At 42.4% G+C, this 18,711-nt stretch overlaps 2 protein-coding genes across 5 annotated transcripts in view; both read left to right on the top strand.

The window, feature by feature from the left end:
* The window catches only part of CDC14A (cell division cycle 14A), a 60,052-nt gene extending 50,833 nt beyond the window's left edge, over positions 1 to 9,219 (top strand). For all 4 annotated transcript variants that reach the window (XM_080622782.1, XM_080622781.1, XM_080622780.1 and 1 more), the window contains 3 exons: positions 475 to 603; positions 1,428 to 1,750; positions 7,415 to 9,219. In XM_080622782.1, coding sequence (XP_080478908.1) covers positions 475 to 603; positions 1,428 to 1,750; positions 7,415 to 7,428 — 466 coding nt within the window. In that variant the 3' untranslated portion in view covers positions 7,429 to 9,219. The remainder of the gene's footprint in view (positions 1 to 474; positions 604 to 1,427; positions 1,751 to 7,414) is intronic.
* Positions 9,220 to 11,536: 2,317 nt separating this feature from the next.
* GPR88 (G protein-coupled receptor 88) lies at positions 11,537 to 13,407 on the top strand (the record flags this gene model as incomplete). The annotated part of the gene is made up of 1 exon (XM_080623620.1): positions 11,537 to 13,407. The coding sequence occupies exon 1, from the start codon at positions 12,319 to 12,321 to the stop codon at positions 13,405 to 13,407; it is 1,089 nt and encodes a 362-aa protein (XP_080479746.1). The 5' UTR covers positions 11,537 to 12,318.
* Between the last annotated feature and the right edge of the window lie 5,304 nt (positions 13,408 to 18,711).

Below are 18,711 nucleotides of genomic sequence, written 5' to 3'. Positions count from 1 at the left end.
GGAGTGAAAGCTATTTCTGCTCAATGTCATTCTGTGCTTGTAGTTGGAGACTTGTACCCACGGTTTTTCATCATTTAAGAGCTGATCGTGATAATATCCCCTGGTGTAAAGATGGAGAGAACTTCATTCTACTGTGAGGCTATTTGTTTGCTAGCTTTTGTAAGTGAATATGGCCAGCTCTAACGCTAACACTTTTGAGTAGTCCAGTGCCCCACACTTCCAGCTATAGCTGCACCGTATGGTACAGCAGGGGAGCAACCTGAGTGGGATCTTCGGAAAGTTTATTAGAAAGAGATGTAAAACCAGGCAGACTGTTGCATTTGCACTGTTGAGTTCTTCGTACTCAAACCTGAGAATTCCCACTTCTTAGAATACCCATGTGGAATACCATACTAGAAGGGTCTGTGTGTTTCTGAGATGTATATTTTCATGGTAAAAGCCTTGCTTCTCACTAAAACTCTGTGCTCTTTTTAGACTCAATACTTCAGGTAGCACAGAAGGATCCGTGTCTCCTCTGAAGGCCTCCAAAGTGATGGCAGTTCATTCACCATCTGCAGAGAGAATAAGCAGAATTCCCACATCCTCAGGCTCTAACCTTAAAAGGTTTGGGTTTTTCTCTTTCTCATTTTGGTACAATGGTACACGATGGTTTCCAGCACATATGCAGTCTATGAAGGGCTTGCTGTTCTTGGGTGTAAGAAAGGCTCTTCCAGAGTGATTTGCTGCTCCACCAGCCAAACTTTAGTGGCCTGCAGATTTAAAAACCAAACAAAAACCCAACGCTTACACTGCTGGCATGAGAGTTTTGGTGGGGTTATGTCAACTATTCCCACGAGTCTATTCACTATTAATGACAGAAGAATACTGAGTGATCTTTAATTTTATGAACCCATTATTACTATTGTACTAAGTAGTGATGGCTGTTAAGTGAAATTTAGAATGATTGATGCATTTTTAATAACTTCTGGGCACAAATACTTACTTGAAGAAAATAACTAAAGAGGTATTTCAGGGCACCCTATTTTTGTTCTCAGAATTTATCATACTACTTCCTGGTTACTTGAGGACTTGTATCACATCACTGACTTCAGGAAACAGAAGGGGTGTTCTTAAACTGTTCCATGTACACAGAATACTTGCATGTAGATCAGACACTGCCTAAACCTTTTAACACAACCTGCTTCGTGGGCATACAGTTTGGTAGAGGTGAAAGCTGGCCACAGTAGTGCATGAATAAGCCAAGTTTGGGAACTCCTGACAAAGAATTCTGGGTTTCATTAGTTGGGAGCTAGATGAACACAAGTAATTTCAGATTGGTCTATGTTATTTACTTAATGTCTTCTGAATTGTCTGTAATTTTTTCTGTATGTACCTGTACATATCTTGTGTATATTTTTCTTTTTTCCCCACATGTGTTTTCCATTCAGTGTTTCCATAAACTCCAGACTAGCCAGTTCTCTAGGGAACCTGTACGCTACTTCAGATGATGATGAGAGCAAACTGACATCATCGTCCTCTAGGACAGGTTTTTCTGTAAGCCATATCTCCAGCCACTTGAATGGCAGCTTGCAGCTGCCTCACAGCAATAACCATGAACTGAACAACAACTTGTACAACAGAAACAGCAGTAGTGGCAGCAGCCTGAGCAGCCCAACCAGTTTTCCCAGCGCCGTGACAGATGAGTACGCATCAACCTTCCTTTATGGGCCTTACGACTCCTCCAGCACGATCCCAGAGTCAGTGAATTCCTGTAAGTTCATAGTTACAACAGCACTGTCAGGCGTCTGAGCAATGCTGATCTCCCTTGCTTCTGCAAGCAAAGCTGTTGCAAAACAATCTCAGCATGATTCTCTGACTTCCTTTCATGTTTCTGAACAATAGCTTTGTCTCTTACCTTGAAAGTAATTCTCATTTCATCTGCTTTTTTTCCACCTCTTTCAAGCATGTAGCTGAAAGAGGTTCATGAAAATAAATCACCCGCGAACTTCAGCTAACACCTTTTCTGGGATCTTTTTTATGGACCTTCTTGCCCTTTAGGTTTTTATCTTTTTTTTTCATTTCAAATTACCTGTAACATCATTTTTAAGTTTATTATGTATCTTAATGGTCATGCAGTAACAGAGTTAAAGAAGCCTTTTTATGTATCATACTAAAAGTACAACATTCTTACAGGTAGGGTTTGTGTGAAAAATGAGTCCACTTGACATGAAACCTGGTCCTTTTCTAATAACAAATGGAAAAAGTATTTTAGAGAAGGGTATTTCTGATGGTCTCACCATGTTAGCTTTCATTCCTTGCCAAGTTAGAATCATAGAATCCCAAACTGGTTTGGGTTGGAAGGGACCTTAAGATCATCCAGTTCCAACCCCCTGCCACAGGCAGGGACACCTCACACTAGACTGTGTGGCCCAAGGCTCTGTTCGACCTGGCCTTAACACTGCCAGGGATGGAGCATTCACCGCTTCCTTGGGCAGCCTGTTCCAGTGCTGCTTTGAGCTTATTTTGTGCCCTTTTCCTGTGTGAAAGTCTGTATGAAGAGGATGCATGGAGAAATGAAATGCAACTTGAAAGTGACTCTACAAAATGCAGAAAAGAGAGACTATAGAAACCCATAACTCAGTTATGAAATCAGAAATAACTTCAGGTATTTTAGGGAAAAAATAAACGTATTTACTACTGTAAATCTACAAATAATTTACAGTTGATTTGATACAGTTTGAAAAGATTTGATATCCTACTAATCTTAGTGCTGTGGTTTTAATAGAATATATTGCGCACAATTAATGGAACCTGCCAGCCTCTGTTCAGTAGTACCGACACTTCTGAGTTTTATATTTTAGCTCCTGGAAATTAAACTGTCTTCATATAGAATTAACTTCAGAATATGACACCTTTCTCTCCTGTTTCCTTATCACTGATAAATTGTTTAATTCTAAGGTTTTAGTGTTGTACCTCCTACTGGGTTTGAGTGTGGCCGGTCCCCTGCCTTTAAACACCTAATACACATTGTATGTAACCAGGGAGTTTCTAAGTTACCTGTGAAGCAACCTTATTTCAATGTAACACTGGTTAAATTGCTTTCCTGCTTGGAAGATGGTTTTCAACCATGTCTTGAATGTTGCATGTGCTTCTAAATACACCCCATGGCCTTGTGCATCTATCACAATCACAATGGAGTGCACTGAATTGTTACCTGCTTTAAGTCCAATCAGCTGAGTTGAGTGCAGTTCCTGGGATGTCACGGTGTGTAAAATGAGTCTATTATTTGATCATTTAATCTCTGAATGCTTTCTGTGTGGTAGGGAGCCCCTGACTTACTTGCTAATACAGATCCATCTTGATGTTGGTTTATTTTGAAGACAATATCATTTTTCTTGGTAATTATTCCCACTGGTTGAATACAGTAATTTCACTTTCAATCTGAAACTTGTATCTCTTTCTTGTGTCACGGTTATAGTCCTTTATTACCCTATTTTCTTGTCAGGAAGGTATTTCATGCTAGTCATCTCAACTTGATTGTCTTCCGATAAGCTAAGTTGGCTCAAAGATCCTTTAGGAAAGTGTTCAAATGCTTTTACAAGTGTTGAAAATCCCTTCTCAATAAGTAGATGCAACACTTTTAAATTCATTTTTCAGGTCCAGAAAGTTATACCTCAGTGCTGGCCTGCTTAGAAATTCATAGCTTGTGTAGGCTTCGTTAACTGTAGTACATTGAGAATTCATGAGAGTCACTGCCTTGTATTTTAGCCAGTGTTCTGCAGTGCTGTTTATTTTTTTATGTGGAACTCTGTGGAAAAGCAGCATCTTTCCCCTCACTCCCACCCCCTTCTTGATAGGACCCATTAACCAACAATGGACAGCGCTGTGTTTCACCACGTCAGCCACTGACATTCGGCTATTTTTGTTTTGGTGATATTCATCAGCAGTCTTGAGCTCTGAGCAAAATCTGGAGTAGCATCAAGCCTTAATACCAACAGTACTGGTTGGCAGAACTCTGTCTAAAGCAGAATTCTATTTAATGATTTCCACTTGACTGCTTTAGATGCTGAAATGACTTGGAAGTCTTGACAGACAACCCTTAGTCTTATTGCTGGAAGCATTTGCATTGCATTGCACTTCTTTCTAATTGGAGCACATCAGATGCTGTACCTGACAGAAACCTATTCTATACACTGGTGGTGATGTTTATTCATTTAACTTATTGCATCAAAGAACTCTTGGACAGTAAGAATTATATTCCTCCTCTTTTTACTAGCAGAAGCTCCCTTACCTGAGTTAGATCTCAAGCTACCCCTCAGTAATTGTACAAGTACTCTGATTTTAGAAAATCATCTTTCTGAGTTTGTTAACTATGAGAACAAGTGGTGCACAGGCATTTTATGATGGTTAGAACAGTAAAATTGCAGTTCTAATTATTTTTCTTCAATCTCATTAGTGAGGAAATTGGGAACTTCATTTTCATGCAATGCAAGTATATGTTATTTTGTTTCTTCAGTATGGAGAAGTTATTCAATACTCTCTTTTCCCTTTTTCTGTTTAAAATGAAAATCTTTAAAAACATTTATTAATACTTAAAACCATTAATTAAACAGATAAAATATTTAATTAATATTTAATATTTAAAAGCATTAATTAAACAGATAAATCCCAAACATGACTGTCACTTCCTCTTGTTGTCAGCTGTTTTTTCCTAATGGTTTTGTCCTTCATCCATGTAAGCTCATAATCCATTTCCTTTTTATCACGTTCCTGCTGTTGTATGCTGATGAACTAGAAAAAAAAGCTTGATTGTCACAGGCTAGAAAACTTGCCATTCTAGCCAAATAGAAAAAATGTTTTATTTGCAAATGGGATGTTTTGTTTTAACAGAATCTCTCGCAATTATAATTGGCAGAAATATTCTTACCGAGTAGAATTGCATTTAAGGTACCACAATAAGACTTTGACTTTGTTCTTACAGTAGTTATAAATCCAAATATCACTCTTTAAAATGTATTTTTATGGAAGAGTATGTAACTGGGTAGTCTTAGGATGAGTCACCTTTGCTTCTATAGCTGTCATGGAAACTGGCAAGATGGAAAATGCTCCAAAAAGTGAAGTGTTAGCAGTGTTTTAGAATTTATATACATCATCTTTATATGCGTTTCTTAATAAAAGCTTCCCATTAATTAATATAGGGCAGCCTTTGAAAAAAGAGAGACAAGCACCAGTGCATCTTCCTGATCTGGCAATTCGGCAAACGCAAAGGATTACCTCAAGTGCCTATGCGTTTTCTGTAACATAGATTTATTTTAGTGGATCTTGTGGATTCAGGACAATTCTTGCCTGCTGCAACAAGAGTGTTGCAGCAGTGGTTTAGGAGAGTTGATGCTCAGTTCAAAACTCTTACATTACTTACTGCAGTTATCTGGAAAAGGGGCACATTCAGATGCTAACAAATTGTCCTGAATGCTCTCGGGGGGTTCCCTCTTGAAAGCTGACTCACAGCTCACTTGGTCCTCAAATTAAATGCTTGTGAATACGGTTCTAGTGCCCAGCTGGATCTGTGGCTTTTCTCTTCCAGGAGGCTTTCTGTGCCTCTTGTTGAAGAAGGGTAGTGATCTAAGCAGTTGCTTCAGCGTGAACTTCATTAGATATGGTTAACTGTAGTGGAGCTAATTCTTTGTTTAAACATCTGATACTTGGGTATAAAATGATAAGCTTGAGACTGCATGGGACCACTGCAGGAGTACCCTCAAAATTCTACTCCCATTAACTGATTTTTATACTCTCATCGTTGCAGTTCAGCAGTTTCCTTTGTTTTTTTCCCTTCTATTTTTACCTCTGCTTTAAAAGAGATTTTGTTAAATACCAGCATAGGCCTCGTGAAGGTGGACTGAGATCTTTTGTTTTGAATAAAGCTTTCAGAATCACAGGACGTACTTTGAGTCCCTGCAAAGAGCAGGTAGGAATGTAAATTTTAAAATAGAAAATTCAGGATACTTAAAAAGGAAAAAAAAATGACAATTACAACCTTTGAACTATTGCAATCAATCTCTTTGGACAATGTGAAGAGATTTAAGGGCACAAATTACATAACTGCAAAAGCAAACAAGCCAACCAAGTTTAAACTTCAGAATCTTTAACTCATGGATTTCTTGTTTATTTAAATCCTGATGTAGAATTCTTGGTTACTGCTGTCTGTGAAGTAAAGGGCTGGGGTTCATAGTTCTTTGTCAACTAATGCTAGCTGTTCCCAGGCTCACCAGAAGCATACAGTGCTTGCTGGTCATATTTCATCTGTCCAAGCTTAAATGAATCTGTACTACACAACATACGAGAGTGTGTAATTAAATTTCATGCATTTGTTAATGTTTGTTAATCAGCTTTACTTGGAATTCAGTTCTGAAGGATCCATCTCAAATGCTGCTCTGATTAAGTGTGACAATCTTTCTGATGATTAAAATGCACATCTGAAAACGAGTAAGCTTTGAGGGCCGTTCTTCTGCCTCACTCTTACACATGTAATAAATAGCTTGACAAGTGCTTTCCCCAAAGCTAATAATCCAGAATGATTATTAGAGAATGGAGTGGGGGGAAAGGCTTTTATGACTGTGTTTGGTGATTCCACGGTGATTCTGAGCCTGTGATGAAAACATACTTGTTATTTCTGTTTAGTTTTGCAGTATTTTCCACTAAATGATATCCTTCATTTTGAATCCATTCAGTGCTAAAAACAGACCCTTTTTAGTCAGTGGTATTCAAATCTTTACATGCTGACAGCACTTTTTAAACCTAGGGAAGAATATCCAGATGGTCTCTGATCTTCAAGATGTGAAAATGCTTTTAAAAGACAACTTTGGAAATACACACCGAGACCTAGAGATACAGAAAAAAGTGGTTTTGTCATACTAGTTAGAGCTCTAAAGGTTTATGTATCTAGTATGTACTTCTCACTATGTATAACAAAGAGCATTTCTATAGGGAGCAGTTAAGAATAGTGGGAAAATGGAAGACTCCAAGGTTCTGAGCTTTCTTGGGATTCATGCTTTTCTCCAGTAGCTCTCTCGTATTGTGATGAATTGATGCAGTTTTAAGATATGATTTGGGGATTTTATTTGCTATTTGTTTATAACTAGTGCAGGGAAAAGCTCTCTCAGATAAGACTTTTTATTCATCAGAATCCCAGCCTGGTTTGGGTTGGAAGGGACCTTAAAGCGCAACCAATTCCAATCCCCTGCAATCATCTGTTTTCCCAACACGTTTTTAAGGTATTGTTTAAGGTGGTGTTTTAAAGGTCTTGTAACACTTCTCTAATCTTGTTCTAACTCCTCCTTCCTGTCCTTTCTCTTTCTTTTCCTTAAGTGCAAAATGCATATTATATACCAATATAACCTCCCCATTGAGTTTTAATCGGTTTTTCTTCTCTGCACAGTCCCTTCAGTCTGAGTATGTTCAGTGCTAAAGCCTTGCTGCTTTGGTGAAACCTGCTGAGCTCTTAAAATCCTAGTCGTTCATGAAGAACTTCAGGAAGGAAACGGCTTGCTCAGAGGAGGAATCTTCAATACCCAGGACATATTAAACCCTTAATGAAGAGGAGACTTCTTAACAGGCAGAAATTTCTTGTTACTGACTACTGCAGCTGCACTGATGTTAAATTTATGGAAGTTCTTACCCCACGTTATATGCAGATTTAAATTTTTAATGTTGAGACAGCTTGAATATATTTCTAATGAGTTTCATTAAGACATTTATTAACTTGTGTACAGTGTTAAAATATGTATTTAGAGAATATTTTGGTAAGCTATATAAAAATGATGTAAAAATTAGAATATATTTTAATTTAGTGTCCACTTTGCTACAAAAAATGTGTATTTTAAAGAATTTGTACATGTTTATCAAAGATACAGATTTTTTTATGAACAAGAAGTTTTTCTTGGTGTAGGGGTCCACCATTCTTGCTTAGAGCCTAATGTAATTACTTTTTTGCTACTTGGTCTTCTGGTAACATAATGGAAGTCTAACTAGTGAGAGACTAGTTATTGCACCATCAACTGATAGCACCTGATGCACAGTCTCTTCCCGCTTGCAGCTGCTAATGTTTCATAAAGAAATGCTGTGAAAGAAAAATAAAGGGAAAATGTTGGTTGAGATGGAACTTACATTTTCCACTGCAACGAGAAAGTGATTTATCTGATGATTCAGTTCTAGAATTAATGCTTTCTTTCCTTTTGTCTTAAAGGAATGTTTTCACTTTCTTCTCAATGTAGAATATTACATTTAGCTATGCAATATATGCTGCAAAAATGAAGGCAGGCCGGACTGAAGTTGGTAAGACTGTGTATGTACAGCGAGTTGGGCAGTGCTGCGTACTTACGTGGTTTTAGCCTACATTTGGCAGTATGTGTACACTTTCATTAGCAAAGATGTTGGAAGGATATTAAATTTTCACTTATCAATTAGATAAATTTGGGTATCAATTGGATAACATCAATTGGATGTTTCATAAACCTTTCAGTTTGCAAACTGCTGTTAAACACATAGCTAATGTAAGTTCCCGTATCACAGAACATTTTTGCAGTAGTAAAGATGGTTTTTAATGTGTAGTTTAATCAGGTGTTATTAGGAAGGAGACTGGGAATGAAGGTGTCACAGTGAAGCACTGGAGATCCCATGGGAAATCTTCACAACTCCACAAGTGCACAGTAAGCAAAAAAAAAAAAGGACTTGATTTGCCACTAGTTTAGAAGACAAAACCAGAGCAGATCTGTTGCCTAGGAGTTTTTCTGATACCTACAGAAACTTAAAGATCAAACTTGGCTGAATTGTCCATGTGTTCGTGAAGATCAGGAATTCCCTGCATTTGCTTGACAGCTGAAGTTAAGGTAAAGTGCCACGTTATTTATTTAAAAGATAAGCTCACAAATTGCTATGGAAAGTTGTACTGAAAGTGTTACTAAGCAATACTGAGAGCAGCTATATAAATCTCCATGCAATACCGTACTTTTTCCACCACTGTGTATATGTAACATATACACACACAAAGTAGCATATGTGTGTGCATATATATACAATATACTGTATATTAATTATAGATTAATGGTAAGGTAATGCTACCTCTTATAAAGAATTTTGTCATGTACTTTGTTATAAATAGTTTTCCTTGATAAAATTGTTTAATTTTGAAATGTAGATATATATACATACAGCTAATTGATAATAAAATGCCTTTATCATCCAGCCTCTTTGTTTCTTGGCTTTTCTTACCTTAGGTATTTTGATGCTAGCTAATAAAATTGCATCTCTAATAGAAAAGCAGCTCTTCAAAATCACCTTCCTTCTTCTAAAGCGTGTAATGTATTTTTAAGTCAGGTGACATTGCACAAAATCATTAGTATGATGGATATCTTTTATAACATCTCTAGCTAACCTTGCACTTGCTTTGTATAACATCAAGTATTTAATCAACGTGTTGACAGCATGATGTAAAGGTTGCATTTGAAAATACCGTAACTTAAAAGCTGTGTCTGAATTGAGGAAGCTCTTTCTTCCTGGACAAGGACGCCTGTTAAAGGTGTACTATACCTTGTCTTTTGCAGATGTAACAGGTTTCTTAGTCTCACAAACAGCAGGGTCTTTGTCTGTAAGAACCTAAACCATCATGCTTTCACTAGCTTCTTATCCTTCCTTTCAATTAAAAGCTAGTCACAAATGGTGCTAACATGGTTTAACTCTGCTGCTGATTATCAGCACATCTATGTGTCGCATGATTATTTATCCAGGGTGCTTAATATTCCTGTTGGGTAAGTCTGTCGCGCAGTGGACAATGTGGGCAGTATGGAACTGTCACACAGCCACTCTAAAGGCATGGCAAAGCCAGGAACAGAGCTTTGGAAGCTGCCCAAATTCTGGTGGAAGTTTCATCTAAAAACACAATAAACGCTTCTGCCACTACACTCAGAAAATTAATGGATGGTGATTTGGATGTGTAGAGTAAATACAAAGGAAAGGCAGCTAAATAAAAAGTTTCCAGTACATAGGAATTAACCTCTCCCCTAGCTTTCTTCCTAGACTTCCTATACAAAATACATAAATGCCAACTCATGTACAACGTATTTTTTGGTTTTAAAATGAAAGGTAAATATAGCCAATATTCTGTTACAGTCTGCTTCCTAACAACAGCAGATCTGGGGACAGTGAGAGGTCAGGGAGGTCTTTAGAACCTTGTAGCTTTTAAGAAATACCCTGGAATTTGTTTCTCTGTTTCTCCTCTGTTCACTTCTCCTTGAACTTTACTATTTCTGTTGCCCCATATATAAATGTATCTTCTTGTTCTGGGAGTGCAAGCAGAGGATATCATTAAAACAGGTTTGATAAACACTCAAGGATGGGTTAAATAGATCCAGAGGTCTCGCTGGGCCTGTGATTCCGTGGCCTTATGAAACTGTTCAAGCATACTTTAAAGAGATGATTATGAAGCTTTTTGGTTGGGGAGAGATTTCTTTTAACAGATTTAGAGAATATTTTTCAATTACAGTACTGCAGAAAGAGGAGGATTTGAGTTTCTATAATAACTGTTCTCTACTGACAGCTAAACAATGAAAGGCCTCAAAAGGTTTGACACTTGATTAGATCTACACTGTAAAGTGCAGCAGGCAAAAAGTATGGTAATTAAGGGCCTGATCAAGTAAATCACTCAGGTATGTCTTTAACCTGGAGTACATGAGCAATCTAATTAATTAAAGAAGAACGTAGGTATTCTTGTTGGTAACAAATGCATGTTTGGATCAATAGTCCTGTCAATTGCAAACATGAGCCTGTCAAATGAAAGATGTGCTGTGTTGCAAAAAAATAATCTGTTAACCCACACTAATTAACTCCAGTATCTTAAAGAACGTATATTGTAACTATAATTATTTCCTAATAGATTATTTGGTGTTGTCATTTGTTAGCAGCGTGAGTTTAACAAAGAGATACCTTTAGTCGATATACAGATCATACCTAATGATCCAGGAGTGTTCATTTCTGTAGCCTACATATAACCCACCTGTAAAAGCACTTTTTCTCCTACAGTCACCACAAAATTAAGCAGCATTCCTCTTCTGGGAAGCTTTTCTGAGAGGAAATATTAAGTCCTTTTACTCGCTTTCTTACTAAGTCTTGTGCAGGGTAAGGACACCTAACATTCTGTTACTGTTTGAATAAGGCACCATTGAGTTCCTGAGAGAATCCAACTACAAACTTGTCTATTTGGGAAAGGAGTGTTATGTCCAGCTTTTCACACAGCTTTTAGTCCATGTAAGCACCTGCCATTCACCTCTGCTGAGGCTTGTGCTCTGAACCAATTCTGGTCTGAGACCACTTCAAACACCGCGCTGATTCTGTTTTATCTGTGTTCTTACTGGCACCTCCAGCAGGATCTCCTGTGGGCTGAGACAGGCTGTTCAATCAAGAAATACTGAACATGTTAGGCTGAGGACCAGCTTCCTCAAATAAGGAATTTTGTCTTACCAAGGATCTGTGCATCTATTGTGTTTGAATGATTTCATTTGGAAAGTATATTGTTGTTATAGACCCGTTCTAAAATTAAGCTTGCAGAAGCATAGTGCACTTTCTCTTACAAAAGGATCAGAAATAAAACCAGTTTAAGGGAAGTATCTCAGAGAGGATTTTCTCCAGTAAATAAATTGCATTTCAGACAGAAGTGACTGATATACTGGTTTGAAAGCCTGCTGCAAATGAAAGTTGTGTAAACGGGTTCGAACCAGGAAACTGGTAACGCGAAGGGAAGAGTCAGACTGTGTAGTTGCAGTATTTCTGGAGCATGACAGGGTTTGGGGTTTTTTTTTTTTTTTTTTCCTTCTTGATTTAACAAGTTGAAAATCTGCTGAATAATTCATGAAGAGTGGAAGGGCTGAATCTTCCTGGAACGATATACAGTGTACGTAGCGTGGCACAGGAGAAACTGCAAAGCTTCGTATCAGTTGCTACCGTTCCTGCTGCTGATTGCAAGGTGCTGCTGCTCTTCGCGTTTTCACAGCTCCAGAATCCTCAGCCGTGCCCTGGTCTGCTCACAGCCACCTGCTCCCTATGACCCTCCTTCGCTATCTACACGCTGTGGGATCTCATAGTACTGCCTGCCTTGGACACTGCCATTCTCTCTCACTGCAAACTGTGTGTTCTGGACCTTGCAGCCCGTATGACTGGAACATGCCTTAAGAGTCCCTCAGCTGCACATCCTCCCTTGTGCTTGGTGGGGGACTCCTGCAGCAGGATCTTCTGACCCAGACCAGGATGGGATTTACAGGGAGAAGCCAAAACTGAGCTGCATTCAGCGAGATGCCCAACGCCTCTTCCTGGAGTGCCAGCTCGCCTCTGCTGCTGCTCTGGGAGGACTCCTCTGGGACCCGCATCTTCCTCTCGCTGCTCTACGCAGTCTTGGCTATCTCGGGGACCTTATCCAATGTGATGGTCATCTATTTGGTCTTCTCCTTCAAGAAGCTGCAGACAACCAGCAATGCCTTCATCGTGAACGGCTGCGCGGCAGACCTGAGCGTGTGCGCCCTGTGGATGCCCCAGGAGGCTGTGCTGGGGCTGCTGCCGCCCAACTCCTCCTCCCTTCGCTCCGCAGAGTACCGGCTGCTGCGAGGGGGGCTCCTGGGCCTCGGCCTCACCGTGTCCCTCGCCTCTCACCTGCTGGTGGCCTTCAACAGGTACGTGCTCATCACCAAGCTGCCCAGCGTGTACCAGGCCCTCTACCAGCGGAGGCACACGGGCTGCATGATCGGGCTCTCCTGGGCCCTCGCCCTGCTCCTGGTCCCGCTGCTGCCCGGGCTCTGGACGCCAGGCTCTGCCCAGCAGCCGCCGCTGCGGCAGACGGACGGCAGCTCCCGCTACACCGCGCTGCTCCTCGCCCTGGCCGTGCTGGGCCAGACGGCGCTGCTGTTGCACTGCTACCTCGGCATCGTGCGGCGGGTGCGGGGCAGCGCCAAGCGGGTCAGCGTCCTCAACTTCCACCTCCTGCACCAGCTGCCCTTCCCCGCCGCGCCGCCGCCGCCCCGCCGCTCCCAGCGCCGCCTCAGCAGCGTCTCCGTCCTGCTGCTGTGCTGCGTGTTCCTGCTGGGCACGCAGCCGCTGGTCTGGGTCAGCCTCCTGGGCTTCTTCCTGCGCCCGGCGCCGCCGGCGCTGCAGGCCGCCAGCTGGCTGCTGCTCTGCGCCCTCTCGGCCCTCAACCCGCTGCTCTACACGTGGCGCAGCGAGGAGTTCCGCCGGGCGGCCCGCTCCGTTCTGCCCCGCGCCGACGGGCCCGCAGCCGCACCGCGGCCCGCCTCGGCCGCCGCCGGCCCCGCCGCCGCGCCGCCCTGCCCGCAGCTGCCCAGGCGGCGGGGCACGGGGGGCAGCGCCGGCGGCAGCGCCGCGCCGCGCTGAGGGGCAGCGCCGGGCGGGAACAGCCGCGTCCCCCTCAGGCCGCTCCCCGCCCGCGGCCGTCTCACGGCGGGGAGAGAGCCGCCCGCCGCGCCCCCCGCCAGGCCCGGAGCCCGGCACCCGGCACCGCTCCGTGCTTCGAACGTTCTCCTGTTGCTACTCTCTGGCCCCGCTCCCTCTTTGGCCGCGCTGGCACGAAGCCCGAGGCTCCGGGGCTGAGGTGCGGGTTTCCCGCCGCCCGCTCGCCTCAGCTCAGCTCCCGGGTGCCGGCCAGGACTCCAGCCAGAAGCGGTGGGTTTAGAAAGCTGGGATAGCTGGTAAATATGGCAACGGACGTCACTGTTGTTATGCTTTAAACTGTCGTTATGCTTTAAAGATGTCGATACGAGGCAGGCACCCAGGCAGCTCTTTTGGAGACTATGAAACGCGTGTAATCCATTCAGATTCTGAGGTAATGATTTGAGAAAGCGCGCTTGTGAAGGACTGGCAAGTGTCTCTTTGCACACACAAAGTAACAAACCTGCCAGGAACCGCTTCCTTCCTCCCCGTTACTTATCGCCGTGTTCCATGCAAGACCCTCCTTCGGCTTTCCCTGGCAAACCTCCACACGATGCTGTCTGTGGAAACTGTTAGAAACAGTACACCTTTGTGGTGATGTTCTGGATATTTTAGTTTGAAGGCTCTTTATATAAGGCCTGCTTTGACAAAGGCCTCTCTTTGCCTGTGGTTCTGCACTTGATGAAGCACAATGCAATATGAAGAGCAGCGTTGCCCATCCAGCCTTGTCGCCTCTGTGGTTACAGCTGATTCTGTTTCTGTTAAATACGTGCAGTTAAATAATTCTGTTAAATAAATGAGGTTTCCCAGCCTCTGCTAAATACAACCCAGCAGGTCCATTTGGAAAGGTGGCGAGGGAAACAGACTGCGGTGGTGAGCCTCGTGCCTCCCAGGAAGGGACCTAAAATCCTTGCCTTTCCTTCCCTGTTGCTTGACCACCTCCTTCCTCCTCTCCGGCGCAGCTGGTCTCTGGTGGTGATACTTGGCACTCTGCCTTTTGGCACAAAAGACTGGGAGACGGTGGTTGTTTTCCGAGTCCGTGGGCATCCACAAGCAGTGTCACCTGAACTGTGCCATCGTGAGAAGAATGGACACATAGGAACAGAGGAAGGTTCTTCACAACCAGAATATGTTGCGTTGGGTGACAGGTATGAATGTGAGTTTGGCAGCTCTCGTGAGGGTGTCTGAGTGATGGGACAATAAGAAGGAAGAGACAAGCATGATGGGTGTAACATAAAAGGCCCTCTGGCTGTATTTTATAATGCTCCACACTTTGCTTGCCTTACCTGGTGGGGTTTGCTTTAAGAGAATTGCTTTAAGAGGGAGGGAAGAGTTTAATTCTTTCACAAGTCTAAGACCTGCTAGGCACCTGTGATACAACACTGTGTCTAAAAGCCACATACCAAAACTTATTTTTCTATATAGAAAACATAAGGCATCGTCACGGAAAAGATTCTTCTTGACGTCAGGATTTGACAAAGACAAGGAACCAAGGCCTCAAAAAGAAAATGAAATCATCTTGACATCCTGAAAATGCATCAACATCTTGAAAATCACGTTAGCCACTTGCGAGGACCTGTTTCCCAGAGTCTGAGGCTTGCAGAGGGCTGCTTCCTCCACCTTGGAGATAGTGTGAGAGCCAGCACGCCACAGGTGACAGCATCAGAAAGGTGGGGAGGGCTAGCGGGAAAGCACGAAGAGGAAGATACGCAAGGTTTATTTTTATCAACACTGTGCACGTATCCTGGAGAGTGGAGGAGCCACTGTATCCTTGTTGGAATCTCTCATCCTAAATCTCAACGACTGTGCTTTTGCTAGCTTTGTGCAGCAGACGGAGGAGGAAAACTGTTCCAACCACACCTATACCAATTCTGGAGAATACTCTGGATCACTACGGAAGTAGAGCAAACTCCAGAGCCACCAAGGGGTAAGACCCTGTTCTACTGTGGAGCATTTGTTCAGTGTGGAGCAAAAGGATGCACATCACCACTTCCCACCATGGCTGAAGGAACTGAAGACACTTGGTAACACTCAGTACTGGGCTCAGCAGCAGAAGAAAAAGCTTTAAAATAAAAAATCATTCGTCATCCCCCTGGTTTTGACTGTGGAACGTGCTAGTCTGGAATTAAAGCAATAACCTGTTTCAGAATTCAGTGTCCAAACATCAGCTAACTAGAATTTCTGGGCTTCTTCCCATGTAAAATAGCATGCAAGTGAAATGCCTGTGTTTTATATAGACTACGTTTTAAATGCAAACCTGTATACAGAATGCTCTCATGTACAAACACCTAAGTCAGCTATCCTTCTGCTATGCATTAATTCCAGAGAACAGCTGGAAATCCCATGGAAAGTTTGATGTAATTACATCTGACTGTAAATCTTTGACTGTTTTAATATACTCAGGTGACCTAAATAGCATTAAGCAGAAAAGAACTTTAATTTAAAGTAATTAAAAAAGAGTAGTTGTCTCAAGATCAGTTTCTTAGAGAAATTACTGCTCAGAAAAGTCCTGTATGCCTTGTTCTACAGCCATATTCTTTGCATTTCCACATTGTAAATACTCCATGGTAAATTGCAATGAAAGCTCAGCTTAGCTTAACTTCTGGCTCTGTGGTACTGCTTCTTGGTTGAGAAAATTGATCTGACTCAGGTTTTGGCATCTATGCTTTACTTTTACAGCTGGTTCATATGTGTCCTTCTAGTTTAGTGGTGGCTTTTCTTCAGTATTCATTTCTGTCATGCTCAAACAGCTGATTAAGAGCTGCTGGGGCTGTGCTGCCAATTGTCCTTTAAAATGCCTGAGCCAGTTTTTCAAGAGGTGTAAATGAAGGTGGTGGGAAAGCCTGTTAGCAATTCAAGGGAGGTTTGCTTGAATTGAATTGCTTCTTTGATCTGGTGGTGTGCCAAGCCGGTTGTCTGAGCACTGTCTAAGGCTGCCCTTCCTAGAGTGGCTGTTCAGCCGGCTTCACATACATCAGATAGATCTCATTCAAGTGTTGGATTTATTACACAGTGGTGCAGATCAGCCGCGTTGTTCATGTGCAATAGGTGCCTATTCCTTTGCTTTTTTCTCAGGGCTTCTGGAAACAAGAGTAGCTAGGAGTTAGTAATAGGCTGAATTGTGGCTTGAAAACAGCCATTTGATGTATTATGGTAGCCTAAGTAAATCTACTCATCAGTTCGTAGGTTTGCCTGTGCAGAAACACGCGTGGGACCTGCTTTTTAAAGGTAACATTGTGATGCCTCAGACTAACACCCTAAGGCAGAAACACGGTTAGTTGTGAGAATTGCTTGCAGAGGGGCTTCATAAAATTGTCATTTGGATTAAACCTTTTTGAAGTTAACCTTAATTTAAGACAGTCGTAAAAAGCCATTGGGCTGCTCTGTGGGATCAGGTAGCTGTAATAATACGGGCTTCCACCAAAACTGGGCAATCGTTGCCCTTAACAAAGGTGCGTAAAAAAGCCCAGGCAGCAAAGTGAAGCTTGGATAAAGCTAAGAAGGCAGGACAGGGGCACTAACACTGGGATGCTGAGTAACAACACAGAGAGAAGTTTGAAAGCCAAAAGAGGCCTGGGATTATAATGAAATTCACCATCTCCAATTCTTTGATTCTTTATAAATGTGAGGAAACAGAATTCTATGCTTTTCCTAATAAACAAACCCATGTGACTGTATTCTCAGGTTCTTTTATCAAAGCATTCCATACAGCAGCGTATTTCCTTAACCTCTGGAATCCAAAAGGACTACAGGTGCACGTTGCATCAGCATTCTTCTGGAGCCAGCATTCAGAGCATGGCTGGACGTGGAGGTAGGCTACCCCTGAGCTACCCTCCCTGCTCCACCAGCAGCACGCTCTGAACCTTTCTTTTCCTAACTACCAAATTGATGCTATTTTTAAAAAAACCCACATACAGATTATTTTCAAATGAAGACGTTTGAGTGTAGCATTTCATTAAAGAAAAAAGTGACAACATATACTTTAGCTTTCTATTTCATCTTAAATCACATAACCAGATTATTGCAGTATTCTTTAAATTCAGAAGTCCCTTTCCCAAATGGCAGCGAAAATAGCTTTTCTCGTGACTGTTTAACTTCTAAGAAAGCTACCTTTTTTTTCCTCTTTTATGTCAATCCTTCCCATGCACTGTCATCATTTTACCAGGGTAATAGTCTATTTTCTTGCCTTCTTTTTCCTTTTCTTCAGTATTTTCTGTAATTTCCTTCACTAAAAGTACTTGATTCTGCTGACCAGGGAATGACTTCTTGAGAAGTGTCAGGCTGGGGAGATAATTGTCAACTGAGACTGAAGAACGGAGGGACAAATCCCACATACTTAAATTTCTACTTAAGACTGAGTAGGTTTTGAAGGTGGGTTTTTCCCTGTAGAGTAGCGGACAGGTGCTGTGTCTGTATTCACAGATGCTTGCATTTGATTAAGGCTATGTAAAAACCAGGAGTAATGTAGAAAAAAGTCACCAACAGTTCGAAGGTTGGAGAAAACTACTTATCAAAAGTGACCTCATTACCAAATGCACACTCTTATGCAAGTATCCAGTCTGCTACTATAAAGGTGATTTAATCATCTCTTCTGGCTTAGCAAGCATGACCTTAAAGGAAAATAGCTCTAATTTAAGAGTGTGGGCCACCTCTTTAGTTTATTGTTGATGAGCTCAATATGGCAAGATTTCCTGTGCAGTCTGCCCTATGCCTGTTCCAGGCATATTCATAGAATCATGGCATGGTTTGTGTTGGAAGGGTTCTTAAAGCACTGCCAGTTCCAACCCCCTGCCACGGGCAGGGACACCTTCCACTGGAGCAGCTTGCTCCAAGCCCCTGTGTCCAACCTGGCCTTGAACACTGCCAGGGATGGGGCAGCCACAGCTTCTCTGGGCACCCTGTGCCAGCGCCTCAGCACCCTCACAGGGAAGAGCTTCTGCCTAAGAGCTCATCTCAGTCTCCCCTCTGGCAGGTTAAAGCCATTCACCTTGTCTTGTCCCTACAGGCCCTTGTCCCAAGCCCCTCTCCAGGTTTCCTGCAGCCCCTTTAGGCACTGGAGCTGCTCTCAGGTCTCCCCTTCAGGAGCCTTCTCTTCTCCAGGCTGCCCCAGCCCAGCTCTCTCAGCCTGGCTCCAGAGAAGAGCTGCTCCAGCCCTCACAGCATCTTCATGGCCCTCTTCTGGACTCATCCCATCAGGTCTGCATCCTTCTTTCGTTAGGGGCCCCGGAGCTGAATGCAGTTCTCCACGTG

This window comes from Psittacula echo (assembly GCF_963264785.1).
Source record: "Psittacula echo genome assembly, chromosome: 7".
Classification (NCBI taxonomy): Eukaryota; Metazoa; Chordata; class Aves; order Psittaciformes; family Psittacidae; genus Psittacula; species Psittacula echo.
This window is presented reverse-complemented; position numbering and strand designations above follow the sequence as displayed.